This window comes from Cynara cardunculus, unplaced genomic scaffold, assembly GCF_001531365.2.
Source record: "Cynara cardunculus var. scolymus isolate 2C unplaced genomic scaffold, CcrdV1 Un_Scaffold_1696, whole genome shotgun sequence".
NCBI classification, from domain to species: domain Eukaryota; kingdom Viridiplantae; phylum Streptophyta; class Magnoliopsida; order Asterales; family Asteraceae; genus Cynara; species Cynara cardunculus.
The window spans coordinates 84,709-103,611 of record NW_020200845.1 but is presented as its reverse complement, the minus strand read 5'-3'; the positions used below and the strand labels follow the sequence as shown (position 1 = coordinate 103,611).

At 34.8% G+C, this 18,903-nt stretch overlaps 2 protein-coding genes across 3 annotated transcripts; one reads left to right on the top strand and one right to left on the bottom strand.

Annotated features, from left to right (window-relative positions):
- Nucleotides 1-4,217: 4,217 nt before the first annotated feature.
- On the top strand, nt 4,218-14,688 carry LOC112502643 (ubiquitin carboxyl-terminal hydrolase 17-like). 2 transcript variants are annotated; one of them, XM_025106613.1, is made up of 12 exons: nt 4,232-4,293; nt 4,405-4,792; nt 7,548-8,823; nt 8,910-8,998; nt 9,266-9,351; nt 9,440-9,602; nt 9,719-9,839; nt 9,949-10,106; nt 10,736-10,820; nt 10,912-11,124; nt 12,672-12,733; nt 13,852-14,688. In XM_025106613.1, exons 2-12 carry the CDS (start codon nt 4,437-4,439, stop codon nt 14,366-14,368), a joined length of 3,126 nt encoding a protein of 1,041 aa, XP_024962381.1. In that variant the 5' UTR covers nt 4,232-4,293; nt 4,405-4,436; the 3' UTR covers nt 14,369-14,688. The 2 variants fall into 2 exon arrangements, with proteins under 2 accessions (XP_024962380.1, XP_024962381.1); XM_025106612.1 differs by having other exon boundaries at nt 4,218-4,792.
- A 2,148-nt stretch (nt 14,689-16,836) lies between these two features.
- Nucleotides 16,837-18,672, bottom strand: LOC112502642 (transcription factor bHLH131-like). The gene is made up of 2 exons (XM_025106611.1): nt 18,412-18,672; nt 16,837-17,376 (listed from the first exon to the last, which is right to left on the bottom strand). Exons 1-2 carry the CDS (start codon nt 18,670-18,672, stop codon nt 16,837-16,839), a joined length of 801 nt encoding a protein of 266 aa, XP_024962379.1.
- Nucleotides 18,673-18,903: the final 231 nt, after the last annotated feature.

Genomic DNA, 18,903 nt, shown 5'->3' with positions numbered 1-18,903 from the left:
AAGGATATCTTTACAACGCACACAATATTTGAATCCACATAAAATTCCTAATATAGAATATTTAAATGACTGGTATTTTTAAAATTTAATATTAAGAATAAAATTTAAATCCACATAAATTTCCTAATATAGAATATTTAAATGACTTGGGATTTTAAATTTTAAATCTCCACACACACATATGTATAGGTGAATCATCGTGCGAAAAAGAAAGTTATGATGAGAAGTGTAAGAAAATGTTTAAACTCTTAATTACTTTTAATCTCATGTTCACTCATGAATTGCGTTTTAGAAACGAATTGATCTGATGCATCTCTGTATACCTCATTAATTTTGACATTCAAATATGATTGATCTAAGGGTGGTGATCTTTCTTACGCTTGTCACCATAACTTCTTTTCTTACCGTAATCCAATATGTTGCCTCTTATCGGTAAGCGTTTATCAGATAGACATTTGGGTAAATTAACCCAAAATGATAATTTTGTTTTTTAATATTCAAAATTAATGTCGTTTTAATCATCTTTATGATAGTTTTTAATGATCTATTTTGTTATAATTTTTTTTACTTTAAATATATAATCAATTAATCAAAATATAATAAAATTTAAAAATGAAAATATCAAAAAGCTTTTCTTCCAACCCATTAGATTTCTCCCACCTAAATACACAAAAAGCTTTTGTAAAGGTTTTTCAGGTAATAATAAGCTATAAAAAGTTTTTGTTTTTGGCATTATGAAATAAACGTGATATGCTCGTGTAACTAATACACACCATACATTCATGCATCATATATATATATATATATATATACATATATATGCATATACTCCAAAAAAGATGCACTATATGAGTGTTTTTTTGCCATTTTGTGCCAGAAGAAGTGCACGGCCCCTTTGTTGTAGTTCGATGCCACAACTAAAAACAAGATACACAAGTTCATATACATGAGGACACCACAATTGCAAACGTCGCTATGTACAAACACAATGGTACGTTTTTTGTGGTCAATTATTATAAAAAGACAAACATTATATACCTATTCGTTAATGTGATAAATAACAATTATAGGTAATTAATTTGATAGGTATCATATCTGTATTTTGAGTTTGATTAGTATATATTATTATGAAACATTTTAAAAAACTGATCCTTTTATTGAGCAGTTAAACAATACAAAACCTGATATATATATATATATATATATATATAAGAAATATAGAGGTATTATATACTAACTTTGTTATTCAAATAAATGAAAAGATTGTTTCCATGAAAAAATCAAGGGTCTGTTTGGTAATGATAAAATGTTTTCAAGGGATTTGTGTTTCGTGGAGGAATTAAGAAATATTGGTGTGTAGGATTTGGAATAGAATGAGATTGAATTTCATTTTTATAAATAATTTACAAAAACAAATTATCAATGATTATTAAGATGATTAACTTTCCGTTTATCAATTGATTATTAGAAAACGAATGTTTTTAATATCTTTTAAGATACTATTACAAACAAATCATATGTTATTTCATATGATTTCTAAACCCCACAAACATTGCGTTTAGAAATCCCATACAGGTAGCTGGTATTTCATATGATTTGTTTCAAATGATATCGATCACTTCTTATGGACTGGAAGATGGCTAGATGGTGGGGAAGCAGTATTGTTCCGGCAAGCTCAACAACATAACGCCTTCGCCTTCACCTTCACCTTCATGGAGACGAATCCTTCTCGCCATGGTTTTTCCAAATTTAGCAGTCATCCATTTGGGCCACTAGCTACATATTATGGGGTCATCTCAATAATGTTATTTATAGGGAAAAATATGTATCTACTGAAGTACTATTGCAAGGAATTCGAGCTGATCTCAAGAAGAGTACAAAAAGGATCTATTCCGTGGGAACCGTGGATCATAAGTCCAAGTTTTTTATCTCGAAATACGTAAGTCTTAATCAGGCTAGAAACACGGAGGTTATTCACAAGACTACTTATTTTTTATATCAAGTGTACTGGTTTTGAGGGGGTGGTTTGGTTCATTTTATCTAGTATTGGTCCCTAGTCAATTTTGTTTTCTTTCGGATTGCTTTTTGGTTTGATTATGCAATTTGCAGAATCTTTTGTTCGATTTTTGTATTAATATTATTGTGTTGCTTTAAAAAAAATGGCACGTCTCGTTAACTAAACGATCAGGTATACTTGTCTACCAGGACCCTTGTCCTATGTTAACCAATTTCAACTCTTTTAAATATTTATTTTGTAATAATTATTTTTATTTATAATTTATTTTATACATTATCAAACAAAAAATATAAATCAATTTAATTTAAATTTTACTAACCAAAATTACAAAAGATTTTAAATCATTTAAATCCCAAAATTTATTAAAAAAAAATCCAAATTTAAAAAGAAAGCAAAAGAGCAATTTACATGTGAGAAAAGAGGCAAGGAGCGTGAGTTGTTAAAATATATTCCGGTAAATTAAGTTTTTTTGTCCCTGGTTTGCTAAAATTTATAATTTTCATTCTTATAGTTTAGAAATTATAGTTTTCATCAGGGGCGGAACACAACCCTTGTAGTCCGGGGGGCCGAAATATAAGAACATCTTCAATAGATTTTTCAAAATTGAGAAAATGGAGATTTTAGGCATATTTTTGCTCCAACAGGCTCTCCAAAATTCTCCAAAACGGAGAAAACATGAGAGTGTAAACAAAAATTGATTACAATGAGAGAGAATCATTTTTTCCATCATATTCACACCGTTAATAATCATTGATATTAATGGTTTATAGGTCACTGACAAATCATTTTTTGTCTTTATTTAACCCCAAGAATGGATTGGATCGAAACGATTAACCGAGAAATAGTGATACCGGTGTAATTTACTTTAAAAACTTATATTTACATATAATTAATATATTATATAAAAACTAATACATGTAATTAAATATTAATAACTTTTATAAAGTGCAAAAACAATTGCTTGGGATGGGATTTGAAACAGCAACCTCCAATATATAAGAGGTATATCATTGCCAACTGAGCTACTTAATGTATATGTTTTTAATAGCTTAGTTATAGTATTTAAGTAGAAAAGCGGGGGGGCCATGGCCCCCAAAGGCCCCTATGGGGTTCCGCCCCTGGTTTTCATCCTAATAATTTGTATTTTATTTTTATTTTTAATCTTATAATTTATTGTTGTTCTGGTCCCTATGATTTAATTTTTTTTACGGTTGTTGTCCCTTATACTTAAAAGCAGGGAGAAACCCATAAATTTTTCAAACAATAGTAACGTTTGACTATAAAAAAAAAGGGAAATAATTTCAACGATAACACCATTTGACCATAAGAAACAAATATACAATTTTTTTTCAAACGATGACACTATTTGACTAAGAAAATGACACTAACATGATTTGAACTTGGGTCTAAGGTAGAATAAAAGCCTTGCAAACCAACTCTATCAAATAAAACTTGTTTTCATTGTAATTTCAAAATACATACAGTGATACACGACGAAATAATACAGTTGCACATTTCACGAACCTAATTTTTTTACCCTTCGACGGAGAAATAATACGGTAGCACGTGCCACCGTATGCTCTACTGTAGGTCCGTCACTGCTTAAAAGTAGGAATTTGGACAAAAATACAAACCCATCTCATTATTCTTTAATAGAATAATACTTCAATAAATTTCGCTTTATTTTGAATTTAGTTCATATTTACTTTAGGTTTATTTTGTAGAATGAAATTTCATCAATAAGAATTAATTTTTAAATATAAATAAGAAGTCTTTATGTCATGTTATCAAGGTCCTCCTTTCAAAAAAATGCGTCGCCTAAGGCATTTACCAGGACTAACTAATAAAAAACCCAGAGCTGGAAGTGATCTTAGAAACCAATTGCGTTTCGGAAAAAAAAAAATCCCAATATCGTATTCAATTACAAATTATAGGGATAAAAATGATAATTTCTAAACTACAGGGACAACAACATAAATTATTAACAAACCACATGGACTAAAATTGTAATTTACTATTTTGTTTAAACTTTAAATAGAGAGTATTTTTGGTTTGAAAATTCGGATCTTTGGCGGGTTTCGGGTCGGGAATATAAGATGAGCTGAGAATTCACGTCTCTCGATGCCTAAAAAAAGAATTCGTTTCTTTCGTATTTTAACGTACTAAATATTCTCCTAAAATCTCGATCTGCAAAATCTTCACGGAATCTACCAAGAACTCACTCGGAAGATCATTATATATCTCTAGATTCTTGTATATGAATCCAAATCGGCATCGTAAGCATCAATTTTGTCGAAAAATGAGTGCATTTGATCGATTTGAAGGTTTCATTTTATGAGACGCTGTCTTGTAATTGAGGAATTTCTCTATGTTTGCATTGGAATTAGGGTTTTATTGTTGTTTTGCTAGATGCGTGTAAATGCTTGTTAGAGGGGATCTAGGGTTTTCCTCCCTGGTGTTCCTTGTGGTTGTAGTTGTAGTTTTGCCGGTGATCGTGTTCATTGTCCGTCGGAAATGGCGGCATTTGGTGGCGAGGAGGGAGGAGGTTAAATGGCTACTGGCTTCGGCTTCCGAGGAGTCAGCTAGGGTTGAGTTTGAGTTTGAGGCTAGAGAAACGTACTTTTACACTGCCAATGGTACACCCTCTGCCAGGGCTTCGGTTTCACCTTCCGCTTCAGCTCCGTTGGGTTCACCGCTAAAACCGCAATACAAGTGTGCTGTTTGCTTTTGTCCCACCACCACGCGTTGTGCCAAGTGCAAAGCCGTTCGTTACTGGTAAGGTTAATTAATTCGGACTTCTAGAGTGTGAAATAAATGATCCCTCTTTTCATTTTAATTTTTGTGCCTAATCCCTGTCGAGAAGACAAATGAAACTTGTAAGAAAGAAAAGTCAATTTGCGAGAATTTTTTTTCTTGTAACTTGCTTTATAAGTCGTTAAAATAGTTTTGATGGCTCAAAACAAACATGTAAATGGACGATTACTTTCTGGTTGGTGTTTAAAATAACCTAAAATACAGAGCTATCTGATAAGGGCATGGGGTCCAGGGGTTGTGTCATCTTTAGAGTACGCTGGTTGTCTACTTGTCTTGCTGACATGTTAAGAGTTGATGCACGGCGATGTTCCAATGGTCCATCCAGTGATCTGATGCACTAAAATAACGCAATGTTAATTGCTAAAGGTCATCTGTGAAGCGGGTACTCTACATGTACTTTCCTGTGTGCCAGCTCACCAGATCAGTAAAACTTTCCCTATAATTGGCAAAAACTGGCACACAGCTTGAACTTTGTTAATTCCTTCTAAGCTACTATATTCCTTTTCCGATTCTGAATGTATAAATCTAATTGTGAAATGACCATTCTGCAATGCTGTATTACGGAATGATAATTTGGATTGTTGTGACTGTTCTCCCTATTATTACAAGACATGCTCCATTAATGTGTGTAAAATGCTAGAGAATTAGTGATACTGCTAAATATGTTCTGATTGCTTGGTGAATAGGTTCATGCAGATACTTTTGGTTTCGCAGTCAGATTGATTCAGTCAAGTTAATAAACGAAGATATTTTAACGGTATATAAATGAAGACATTATTGTCTTTCATGACACTAATTAACCTGTGTGCAATTTGACAAGCATCTTTAACATCCATCGTGGGCACATGGGACCTCACAGTAGGTCACAAGCTTTAACGAAGCAAGGATTTCTGCTTAATTTAGTGACTATGAAATTCTCCTTATTACATGGCTTTAGTCAATATCATGTATTTTTGTGCTAAGTTGCCAATGTTATCCATCAAGGCTTCAACTATTTTAGCCTGTGTTAACGCTTGAAAGTTCTATTTTTCTGTAAATGCAACATTATGCCTTTTAAATATAAGAGGAATTAGCTACGAGGTTTCTTTTAAGAGAGCAGTATGGCGTGGAAATAGGGTAGTTCAATAACTTACTAGACAATGCTAGAGGATGCATCCCTATTCATATCACATGTGGTAGCTGTCATTTACAAGCCCGGTCTTCACGAAACCAACTCTCTACTTATTGGGTTAGCTAAGGTCTATGTACATCCTACCCTCTCTACTTTGTGTGGGATTTACTGGTTTGGTTTGGTTTTAGACATTATAAGTTATAACACTGTAATAGAGTTGATTGTTTTTTAGGGAGGCATGGTTGTAACTTTCTATTTCTCATTACTTGTGATAAATTTATGTGTACATTTTTATATTATTATAGATTAGTTAATCAATTGGGAGTTCACCTTTTATGTTGGGAGAAAATCACTAGGTGCATCCTATCAAATATATTCAGGGAATACATGTACTAACATGAACTTTACTAGTTTCAATGTTTACCTTTTATGTTTGGAGAAAATCACTAGGTGCATTTTCCTATCAAATATATTCAGGGAATACCTGTACTAACATGAACTTTACCTGTTTTAAAGCTGTTTCCCCATAATGGAATTTATAATATCTTTATCAACTCCATCTCTAACATTGAGTATTCTGTACATGGATTTTTGCTAACATGTTTCTGTCTTTGCTTTAACTAGTTTCCTATGGGAAAGGTGGGGTTGTGGTGTTCTAGAAAATTCCTTATGTTGTTCAAAACTTGCTGGACAAATGAAGGTTGGTATGATTAAAGTTCAGAATATTTCGATTTACAACTTGAAAATCAGTGTGTAGGAGACTAACCTGATAACCTAGTGGTGAAGTCTTCTCAATACTCATCAATGTTGAATCTTTTCATATGTCACTGCACACACTCAGTCCAGCCTTGTGTGGGGAAATCATAGCTAGAATAACTTTATACATGAAGATTAGAGGAACATGCTTTGGTAAAATGGGACATGTTGAGGGACTAAAACGGGACATGCTTAAAATATCTTTACCACTTCTATTATGCTCCATAACTTGTTCATAATTACTTTATTTCCAGATGGAACTTGCATGTCATGCATGTGAATGCTACTTGAAGCCTTGAATTGATAACAAAATTCTTCCACCCCATTGAGGATGGTTCATTTTTCAGAAGAAGAAACATAGCATCTAGGACAATGTTAGTACCAAATTTGTTGCTACCAGGGTATCTATTTTAGTTAAGATAGAGAATACTACTTCAGTGTGTTGGTTCTTGTTCTATTTGGGAGCCAAATTGAATGATTTTAGCTATTTTAATGGATTCCATTGCTAGAAACTGGATGTGCTCAATCGATGGAATAATTCACTAACTTTTGTCTATTGTATTTCATTGTTCATATGCTGAAGAATAGGTATATGTGAATTGTGTTTTTGTTATTGTGAGTTGTGACAAATTAAAATTGGAGGCAAAAAGGAGTAGAATTGCTACGATTTTTATTTTCTATTTATATTTGTTTATTTATTTTTGTATGTTGTACTTGCTAGTTTTTGCATCTAAAGACATCAATATTTTGTACGAGTGACCTTGCAAATATCCTTTTTTCCCTGGAAAGTGACAAAATTCAGCAGTCCAGCATAACATTAACACATATCATTTTACATTTTAATTTCAGTTCTGGCAATTGTCAAATTATTCATTGGAGACAAGGTCACAAATATGAGTGCCGTCCTTATGTTTCTGTGACTCCAATCAGCGATGTGGGAGGCAGCTCTTACAGGCAAGGGGATTGTAAAGATCGGAGTGATGACTTTGGTACCGAAGTGAAGCAAACTGCTATACCAGCTGAGAGATTCCCAGAAAATTCACATCACAAGGATGATGTTGGAGTTGAATCCCTTGCTCATCGGCAGGGTACAAATTCTACATCTGAATCAAATCCCCCCTTGTCATATGAGGGACATTCTCTTTTCTCTCCCCCTACAAAAGTTTCTGCGGGCGTTACCTTTGAGAACAGTGAGACGGTGAAACCAGCATTCCGGACTTTGGTCAGCTCTGCAAGAAAATCAACTGTCTTAGGGAAGAACAATAAGAAAATATCTACCCTTAGTGATGAAGATGCTCAGCTCGGGACTTCAAGTTCATCCTTTTGGACTGATGATGGCTCTAATCAGTCTTCACTTTCTGAGCCTTCTACGAACTCTTCTGTTGGGACTATTCATAAGAGAAAGTCCAATATCGATGAGCATGATGATTGTGCACCAGGCAGTTCTTGTGAGGCTGCAAATCGTTACATGGCTAGCCACAGGACAAAAGGTGGTTATAATAGTAATATTATGAATGGATTTAGTGCCTCCAAAGTCATAGATGGATCTGGTCTAACTGGGTTGGGAAGTAGGAAGTCTAATGATGATAGCAATTCATCAAAGGACAAGGTCAATGATGGTTCCAAGTCCAGGAGATCAATGACCTGGGATGCCGGTGTTGGCAGTGATTTGCCACCATCGAAGTTCAGCGAATCAAGTCATCCTCCGTCTGGTGCTTCTTCTCATCGTGCTTCTGCAGGGTATTCAACACTTAAAGATGATAAAACCGTTGGTGGCTTGCCTTCTTCTGGCCCCGAGAGGTCAAATGATCTTTTCAGTAACAAGAACGTGACTTCCCACACATCTAAATCTAGGGAACTAGGTTCATCATCATCCAGAGCGTCTGATACTTATTTAACATTTACCAGTAGACATGCATCTTATAGTATAAAGCCTGTGAAGGTCAACAATGACAAGCATAGGGTCACTACTTGTTCATCCCAGTTGACAGAAAATTATCCAAGTGTTAGAAGTGCATCAAATACATCAAAATTAAAAGTTGTTGATCAGGTCAAGCCCTCAAAGTTGTCTAGTCAGGGGTCATTGGAGGGAGGAAGTGAGACAACTCACAGATACAGTTTCAAGGTCTGGCTTGGAAGGTTAAGTTATTTCCAATTTCAACTGTGGAGTCTGAGATTTATTAGGTGATAATTTTGATACAATTTCGACAGGGTCTCTTCCCATATGAAATGTTTGTCAAGCTGTACAATTGGAAAAAGTTTGAACTGCAGCCTTTTGGACTAAAAAATTGTGGAAACAGGTAGGGTTTGTCATTATGCTTTTTGTATTTGCTATTTATTTTGTTCTGGGCTTCCTTTAGTTTTATCTTTGCACAAATTGCCATATTACCAAAAGCTCATGTGTAAGGATTTAATGGTTATGTTGACAGAGTTATAGAAGTCTACTTTTGGCATATACCCTAGTATTATACTGTTTTTTATGATGACACTGGTGTTCGTGTTCTTGTCAGTGTTCTCATTTGTTCTTATCTTAATAATTTTCATATAATGCCCGACATATTCTGCAGCTGTTATGCTAATGCTGTTCTCCAGTGCTTAATATATACCCCGCCTCTGACTGCTTATCTTCTCGAAGGGATTCATTCCAAAGCATGTATGTTATCGTGCATTAGAAGTCACTCATCTTTGACCTCAATGCTTCACTAAACTATTAGTAAAAAATCTATTGCTATCTTTGATAGGTGATAAGAGAGGATGGTGCTTGACATGTGAGTTTGAAGGCCTTGTTATGAAGGCAAAGAACCGGAACTCTCCACTGTCTCCTATTCGCATACTTACCCATATTGAAAACATCGGAAGCAATCTTGGCCATGGGAGAGAAGAAGATGCACATGAATTTCTAAGGTGAGCAGCCTCCTGCTTTTAAAAGTCTTATGGAAGAACTTATGCATTTCTTCGAGTTTCCACAATATTTTATTTTTGTTTGTGCTGTCTGAACCAGTTATTTTGTGATTTTACAGGTATGTTATTGATGCTTTGCAATCAGTTTGCATCAAGGAAGCTGGAAAAAATGCTCTAAACTCTTTAGAAGAAGAAACAACTATCATTGGACTTACCTTTGGGGGTTATTTGCGGTCAAAGGTAACCCACGTGGTTTTGGAGAATTAAGTTCGAAAAATTCACTAGAGTGATTGTACCTCTCCATCTTTTTGCGGGAGTTGCATAAAAAGTTGATGGTTTTGAATTATAGATAAGCTGCATGAAGTGTGGCGGCAAATCTGAGCGGCATGAGAGGATGATGGATCTCACTGTTGAAATAGAAGGCAATATACGAACATTAGAAGAGGCTTTGGATAAATTTACATGTACTGAGATTCTGGATGGTGAAAACAAGTACAAATGCAGCAGGTTGGTTCAGGCATTTCAATAATTTTTTTTTTGTGTTGTTACTGTGTGATGCAGAATCTGTTGCTTTCCACCTAGTTTACATTCTCAGAAACTTTTTTTGTGTTGTTACTGTGATGGATAAGATAATCTGTTGCTTTTCACCTCGTTTAAATTCTCAGAAACTTCATGATCCAGTATTCAATTTTGATCATTCTTGTTTTCTGTGTTTAGGCTTTGTTGTATGCCAATTTCCTATGGGGATTCTATTTTGTAAGGAATATATATACAGATATGTCTGAGGTTCAATCTGGAAGAATTATGTTATGATATGCTTTTCCTTCGCATTCTTTCCTTTTACTTGGATTTTTTCACTATGTGAACATGGCTAATGATGATACCTCTATGATGCTTAATGGTAATCATCTGGAAGCTATGAATCCAATCGTTACTTCAGTTTCTGTACATATTTTTTTCGTTTTCCTAATGCTGCTTGTTGCAAATTGTCCATCTCTAGCAGTCAAAGAAAGAAGAGTTTTTGTCCATATTGTAGTTTTCTAACATTAGATAATCGGCCGAGCAGTTGTGGCAAGTGCTTTGTTCTTCAAATTGCTGCACATCTGTACTAATTTTGTTACTACTTTGTGCTCCAGGTGCAAATCCTATGAGAAAGCCAAAAAGAAATTGACATTGTTGGAGGCTCCGAATGTGCTTACTATTGCATTGAAACGGTTTGAGGTAACATTTCTCATCAGAAGATAATTGTATAGCCTTTGGTACTGAATTTGGTTTCATAGGGCTAACTTTTCATGCTTCCATTGTTTTACAGTCTGGTAAATTTGGAAAGCTTAACAAATCAATTCGCTTCCCAGATATTCTAGACATGGCTCCCTATGTCAGTGGGACAAGTGATAAGTCTCCAATTTACAGACTTTACGGACTGGTGGTTCATATAGATATGATGAATGCTGCGGTCTCTGGTCATTATGTTTGCTACGTTAAGAATGTTCAGAATCGATGGTTCAAGTTTGATGACAGCATGGTATGTTTTCAGCTTCGTGTTTTTCATTGCCAAAGCTCACATTTTCTGAGTTTCATCTTCTCTGTTATGTCATGTATATTTTGTCTTCTAACTAGAAAATATGTTGGGTCATTTAGTTAAATGACCTTAAATGAGTTTATAATCAAGATCAGGGGCGGAGCCAGAAAGTTTATCTAGGGGGTGCCCAGAAAAAATGCAAGAAAATTCACGATTTTAAGGTTGAGAAAACGCTTTTTAAGTATGTGTTTTCTGATTAAATACTTGTCCTAAAAATAGTTGTAAAATAGAATTGAAAAATATGGGTGACCTAAACAACATAACCATGCCTATATTTATACAAATAAATACAAGATGTGTGTTGGTAACCATATAATACGTGAAATTTATTGTAATTTTTTTGTGTATTCAATAAAGTAACATGTTTATTTTAGAACCTTTAGAAAACTTGACATTCATAAAGGAAGAAAAAGAAGAATTTGATATGAATAAATAAAGTTTCAGGTGGGTAATTGAGGTTTGGGACTATATCAAAATTTTAATTTTTGAAGTTTGAGGGGAGCCAATGCCACTTCTGGCTCCAAGCTGGTTCAGCCCATGATCAAGAGTGTGAGCTTTTACTTTTTTTTTGACTCTATAACCTTCAAATAACTCTCTGGTGTAAACACCTTGCCTCTAGTGTAAAGCACCTTGCTCCCGTAAAATCTTGAAAAAATATTAGAAGGTTAGTTTGTAAATGTGACTTCCATAGAAGGTCATTTAACTAAATACCCCAAAAAATGCTCCCTCTGTTCTATCATGATTGTAATGGTTGATTGTGCACATGGATTTGGATAAATGGATGACTATTTGTGAAGTGTTCAGAAATATTCTTCACTGATGATATAACAAGATAACATTGTGGACCGACGTTAAAACATCAAACCAAACCAAACGAGTCCAGAATATTCTCATCTGGAGGTGGGGTCTGGCCGTTTGGGGGTGGGATGTACACATGCCTGACCTCTATCCCAAAGAGTAGGTCGGCCATTTCCATGATGACCCATGGCTAGTTTAAATGATGCATTGCTGTCAAATTATTGCATCTACGAATTTTATCACTTAAATTTGTCACGTGGAAGTATCTTTTCTTAGGGCCTGTTTGTTAGCAGCTTAATGAGCTTAATGGGACTCACAACTTATGCGGTCAGCTATACATGACTGTTTGGTAGTGACTTAAGAATATAGAAAGTGGCTTATTCATAAGCATCTAGGGGGAGCTTTATGCAGAAAGCCAAAAAAATTCCAAACCTGCCCCTCCCATTTAAAAAACACCCTCCTTTCGTCTATGTAACAACCTTCCCAAAACAAAGACCTTCTCAAGCTATACTGACAGATTAATCCACAAAGGCAGGTCTATTCATACAGGACTTAATGGAAAACCAACCAAACGGTCCCTTAGTCATTGTCTTATACTACCTCTTTTCTTCCCTTGGAGACCACATTGATTTGTAATATGCTATTATGGAGTCACATTATTTAAAATCTTATGCTTCTAATCGACAATGTAGGTAAAAGAGGTAGATCTTCAACACGTGTTGACAAAAGGAGCCTACATGCTTCTATATGTGAGGTAATGTTGATACTTCTTTTTCCATTCACTATATTTGCTACATTTTTGCTTCTTTAAGCCGAGCCATTTCACTTTGTTTAGATTTTTCCTAAACCATGCGAGTCATATGAAGTATGAACAGGGGAAAACCAAAGTGATCCACCTAGTTATTGCCTTTTAAGTACTATGAAAATTGCGATTCTTTGACTAGGCGCATGGTTAACAAAAGTGTTTTCGACTATTAATTTAATGTCTTAGGCTATGTTTTGTAGTTTAGCATATAAACTAGCTGTAGGTTAATAAGCTAGGTGTTAGCCGAAAAATTGCATGTAAAAACTAGCTGATAAGCTAGTTGACAATATAAAATGACCTAAAAGAAAATGTTGAGAAGTTAATTGGAAAAATATAAGGGACATAATTGGGAAAAAGTGGAAAAAATCCCTTGGCGCTTATTAAAATGCTTCTTGAATTATCTTTTCAAAAAGCTAGCTTATAGCTTATAATTTAGCTTATGGCTAACCCAATGGGGCTTTTTTAATAAGCTCAAAAAATAAAATAGCTGATGCAAATAGGTTGCCCAGACGACGTCTTTCATCCACTAGTACTAGGAGTCAGGAGGAATTTAATGACAGGACATGAATTCAAGTTCTAGATTTTTATGATTGCCTTAATACCCTTAAATAATGACAAAATAACGGAGTTTTGTGGGTATAAGACAATATTATCGTTTATTTGTAACGATTATAATGGGCAAACAGGTAATCTTAATTTAAGGTGTCGCAAAAAAATGTAGAATCATTCCAAAATGGGAGGTGCGGATATTTAAAGTGAAGTCAGAAGAAAATTAATAATGGAAATTGAAGTTGTGAAAAGATAAACCCTAATCTTGCCATCCATTATTCCATTAGTGGCAGGCTCAAATGAAAACTGTAAATATATTGAGAGCTATTCATGATGAATGCCATGATAAATATTCATCATGAAAATTATTCACAATAAAAAGGCATGATTATTCATCATGAATTTCCAGGCTTTCGAAAATTTTATGGCTGCCATCTGAACTTTCCCCGCTTTTATTATCTTTAGGACTAATATTCTGGTCAATATCTAACACCATTTTTCGTTGACACAACCACCAGGTGCTCCCCACGTGCCCCACGATCAATCCGCAACTCGTTAATCCACGACCACCATGATCCGAGGAAACACAGAACGCCACCATCATCTGCAGCGAGATCTCTCTCCACCGAACCTTGGGACATTCACACTTATCACCCAACTTCCGAACCACCGGTCCACCACCGGAGTCTGGAGGAGGAATCCTCCTCCAGCGACAACTCTGGATTCTTCTCGGAATCCTGTTCTTGCAGCACAGAGACCAGCGGCATCGAAGACCATATTTCTGGTGACGATTACTCAAGAAACATGAACTTGAATTCATCAGATTCCGACACCTCATCAACCTCTTCCTTCCCGTCCCCGTTGTACTCCAGGCTTTCTCAGTTGTACGCTTCGAGAACAAATGGTAAGGAATGTAGAAACTTAGATTGTAGTTATAATAGTGGTAGGGTAACCAACAAGTTGGATAGATTAGGAGGGCAGGCTATTAACCCAAACTCGAAACCAAAATCAACGACTCGAGGAAAATCCAACTGAAAAAGAGTAAACAACCATTCGTTCCTCTGGTTTGTTAAAAATTCCGACTTCCGTTCCTATGGTTTGCAATTCAGTGTTGTTTTTGTTCCCGAGGCCAACTATGTCAGTAAACCATAGGGACAAAAACCGTTATTTTGAAAGCATAGGGATGAAAATAGCAATTTTCAACAAACTATAGGGATGAAAAGTATAGTTTACCAAAACAGTAAAAAGGTAGAAGGCTCTTTGAAGAGGGTTAAGTAGAGAGAGGGGGAATAAAGGTTTGAGTGGGTGTAGGTGTAGGTGTAGGTGTAGGTGTATGTGTATGTGTATGTGTATGTGTATGTGTATGTGTATGTGTATGTGTATGTGTATGTATTGTGTAGTCTTGGAAAGGTATTCATTCAAGAGCCTTTCAACATTTTGGTACTCTCTTCCCCTTTTAATATATACAAATGTTCCATTTAAGATGCATACAAGTATAGATTGAATTGGTATAGATTTATTTTGTATCAAAAGAAAAACCAGCCAACATGGTAATCGGTCGTACCAATTGAATTGGCATAGATTTAATTCGGTTGATGTTACTATATCAAGTATGCAAATTTTGCTGACTTTTAAATATTTAATTAACTAATAAAGTAAATTTATAATTCATTTCTATTTTTGTCGTCATAAATTATAACCCACACTTAATTTTAGAACCATAACATAAACGTTTTACTGAAAACGTAATCTACTCCTCTACAACCCTAGCAGTTTGTCTTATTACTAGGTTTGTAAAGATTCCATGAAACAAGCATTTGTTTTTGTGTTAGTTTTTTCAAATTGTTTAAAAAAATAACTTGATTCATATTTTGGTTAACGTACTTTTAAAACTTCTATTTTGATATCTAAGATTTAAAGTTTTAAACATTTAAGTACCCGGGTAATGGTTAAAACATTAACTGGTTACACCGGTTACCATGCTGATGTGAAATCCAACTCAGTATTATTTGCTATTCAATCCAATTTTATCTCATCACTCGCCATATCAGCATGGTAACCGATTAGTGCTTCAACCAGTTACCTGGGTACTTAAATGTTTAAAACTTTATATCTTAAATATCAAAATAAAAGTTTTAATAGTACGTTATCCAAAATAGAAATCAAGTTAAAGTACGTTATTTTTCCATATAATTTGCCTTTTTTTAAGTATCAAACATTTGTAATTTTGAACTTTATTTGTATATTGAGTGTGTTTTTATGTATTCAAATCTTCCGTTTAATAAAGGGCATTTATTTATTAAAGGGCATTTATTTATTACCTTTTTTTTTAATTTTAAAAAACCTTTAAATTGATATTTAAAAGAAATTCAAAATCATTCATTCCATAGTTATTTTAATCCGACAAAAATATAGACTAAAGAAAAAAAAAAAAATTCTCAACATTTAGGACTTGTTTATTTTTTGAAAAAACTCACTTAATACCTCTTAATTCTGAATCGGTCAGACGTTTTTGTTTTCAGACTATTTTTTTAAATAAGAGTTGAAAAACTCTTATTTTGCTCTGAACAAAAAAGTGATAACCTAATCACTTAAATCTTCTTAATCGCTCTTTGGACTCTAACACGCTTCATCACCGTCTCCTTCTTTGGCAAGGAGCTTCTCCATCTCCCTCAACGAACTCCATGGATCTCTAAAGTCCAAGAATTGCTAGAACTCACAAAGTCCTTGTGGTGCTCTCCCCCCGGGTCATGACGACGTGACCGTAATAAACTCTGGAGTTTTCATCAAGAACGGAATAAATCATAGAAATATGAAGAAGGTGTTAATGGTGGTATGAACTCAAGGCCAAAATAAACTCTGGAGTTTTCATCTTCCTCGTCTCACCTCCTTCTTCTCGACCATCACCACCTTTGGCCTCCTCCCCTTTTGCGATTTGTGACCACTTGTTGACAAATCTAAAACCCCAAATCTTATTCGTGTATACGCAAGCAGCAGGGAATAAATAATATCGATTCATTTCTGTTGAGGTATCTAAAAACACAGTCGAAAATATAATCGTTGCATCGGCTTTCAATCAATCATTGAGTTTGGATTGAGCATTAAGCAAGTTTTGACAGAGATAAAGAGATTAGGGGTTCGATGGTTGAGGTGCATTAGTAGCGGATTCGAACAAATGGCAGGACTGTGAAAGATTTTAGTGTGGTTATTTAGAATTTTCGTTTTCAAACATGGGTAATTTTTGACTTCAGACGTAAAAAAACAGTCTGACTGATTTAGATTTCAGACTTCAACATCATCTCTTATAAATCAGAAGTGAAATCAGACTTCAGATTTCAGCACTATTTAAAAGACAAACGCCACCTTAAACTATTTATTAGCACAACAACAAAATAACAATTTATCTTATATTATACATATAACTTTATTAATACACATAAAAGTCTATCAACTTTTAATTTTAATATTTATTTAAATAAAATATCCGTTAGATATTTACATAATTAACTTCTGATGATTAATCCATCAGCAAGCCTATTTTCCCTTTGATCGTATACTTTGGGCCCCCGACCCAACCCAATCAATTCGGGTTCAGTACACCCATTACCCATTAACCGACTTTGACCCAATACCCGATTCTCCACCACCGCCTTCAACGCCCTCTTCAACGATTCAACATCATCCTCCCCTCCGCCGCCACATTCCGGCCACTCCACCACCACCTCTGCCTTTGTTCGCCCACCGACTGTTGCCATCTCGGCCTTCACCGCCTTCCCATGAACTGATTGAATCGTCTCCGTCATATCCTGAATCAGACCTGGCCTGTCTTCGCAACAAATTATTACTCGGACGGTTTTATTATTGCCACTACCACAATATCTGACAGTCATTTCATCGTTCTCGTCGGGTATAAAAAATGATCGTTGTGATCCGTTTCCGGAACACCGTCCTCCGTCGTCATGCGATTGGGACACGTCGACAACCATGTTTTTCAGCTCTTTTAAACGACGCACAGTCTCTGTTAGCACCGAAGCCTTATCAGTCTGCAAAACATGTTTTTAGATCCCAACAGCTATTCTATTCTATTCAATTTTTGAAATCTTTGCTTTAATAGACTTAGGAGCTAAGTGTTTATCAAGTTATATTATCTTACCGAATAAATATGGTAAGAATTAAAAATCTTCCTCCATAAGGGTTAAAGGCAAGGACGAGAGTCTTACTCGGTAAGACCAAAGACAAGGACGATAATTTTACCTGGTAAGTGAGGAAAACAACTCTTACCATGTTTAACATTTACCATGTAAAGTGTTGCATACAATACCTTTTCGTGGACTAAAATCTTACCTGATAAGTAAGTGATAGTATTGAATTTACCGTTAAGATTTTACCCAGGTAAACTTGGTAAATAGCCCCTTATTCTAAATTGACACATATGTTCAAAATGCTCTAAAATAAAGAAAATTTAACATATATGTTCCAGATGCTCTTACATCATAACACCTTAAAATATGACTTACTCTAAATTACAAATGTACCCTTATTGCTTTTTTTTGAAGTATATAATATTTATATACGATAAATGTAACAAATAAACTTACACATCCTCCTCACCTTTGGTGAGGTTTGAACCCCTTACCACCTAGGAGGTCTAGAACTACGATACCGCTAGGCCAAAAACCCTTTAATCTCTTATTGCTTTTGGATGACATGCTTGTTCCATAGCAAGATAAGGGTAATTGGAAAAATTACATACCTATTATTGATCTTTTCATTAATAATAAAAGTCTTTTTTATCAAAAATAAAATGACAGTTTTTGTGACATTTTAGAATTCTCGTATTGCATTGTTTTTGTCAGCTGCATATATTTAGACAAAAGTTGATAACAACTCCAATTGATATCATATGAAACCCGTCTCCAGGCCTTTAACGTGAGGGGTATCTTTTTGCTCACTCAACTGTGGATGTTGACAGGGATCGAATCCATGACCTACGTTGTATTTGGCCAGAGTCGTCCAACCTCTTTGCCAACTGAGTTACACGCTAGAGGTTTGTACATAGATGTGTATTATGTACGTACCTTGAGTAGTCTAGGGAAGAACTGTCGAAGTGAGTCGTAATGGTTGTTGATTCGTTTTCTACGTTTACGCTCAGAGAAGGCATGCTTTTGTGCTGCTAACTCGAGCATCGTTCTTAGTTTTGTGGTGGTTGTCAATCCTTGGACAGTCGAGCTATATGAATCTCCACTGTAGGCTTCATTATTCGATAATTTATTTTTCTCTTGATCTTCATGATTACCGAGAGTCCGATGGATGCCGTCGTAGCCTCGTGATGAAGCCATTATGTTCCGATGTTGGTGAATGGGAAAAAGGGTCAAAGAGGTATGTGCAGAATGATACTTAAATACGTTGAGAGATGATAATAAGAAATATCTCATGAAAATATATTTCATAATTAATGTAATAAATGAGAGTAAATTCTATTTATAAGGTAACATAAATAGGATTAGGGATATGAAATTTTGAAGAATTTAATTATTTAAAGAAAATAAAACAATATATATATATATATA

Coding starts and splice junctions, on each gene's coding strand:
- LOC112502643 (XM_025106612.1), top strand. CDS start 4,437: ATGCTTGTTAGAGGGGATCTAGGGTTTTCCTCCCTGGTGTTCCTTGTG. Junction 10,821..10,911: donor TTGCATTGAAACGGTTTGAG/GTAACATTTCTC, acceptor ATTGTTTTACAG/TCTGGTAAATTTGGAAAGCT. Junction 11,125..12,671: donor TCAAGTTTGATGACAGCATG/GTATGTTTTCAG, acceptor TCGACAATGTAG/GTAAAAGAGGTAGATCTTCA.
- LOC112502642 (XM_025106611.1), bottom strand. CDS start 18,672: ATGGCTTCATCACGAGGCTACGACGGCATCCATCGGACTCTCGGTAAT. Junction 17,377..18,411: donor TCTTCCCTAGACTACTCAAG/GTACGTACATAA, acceptor CATGTTTTGCAG/ACTGATAAGGCTTCGGTGCT.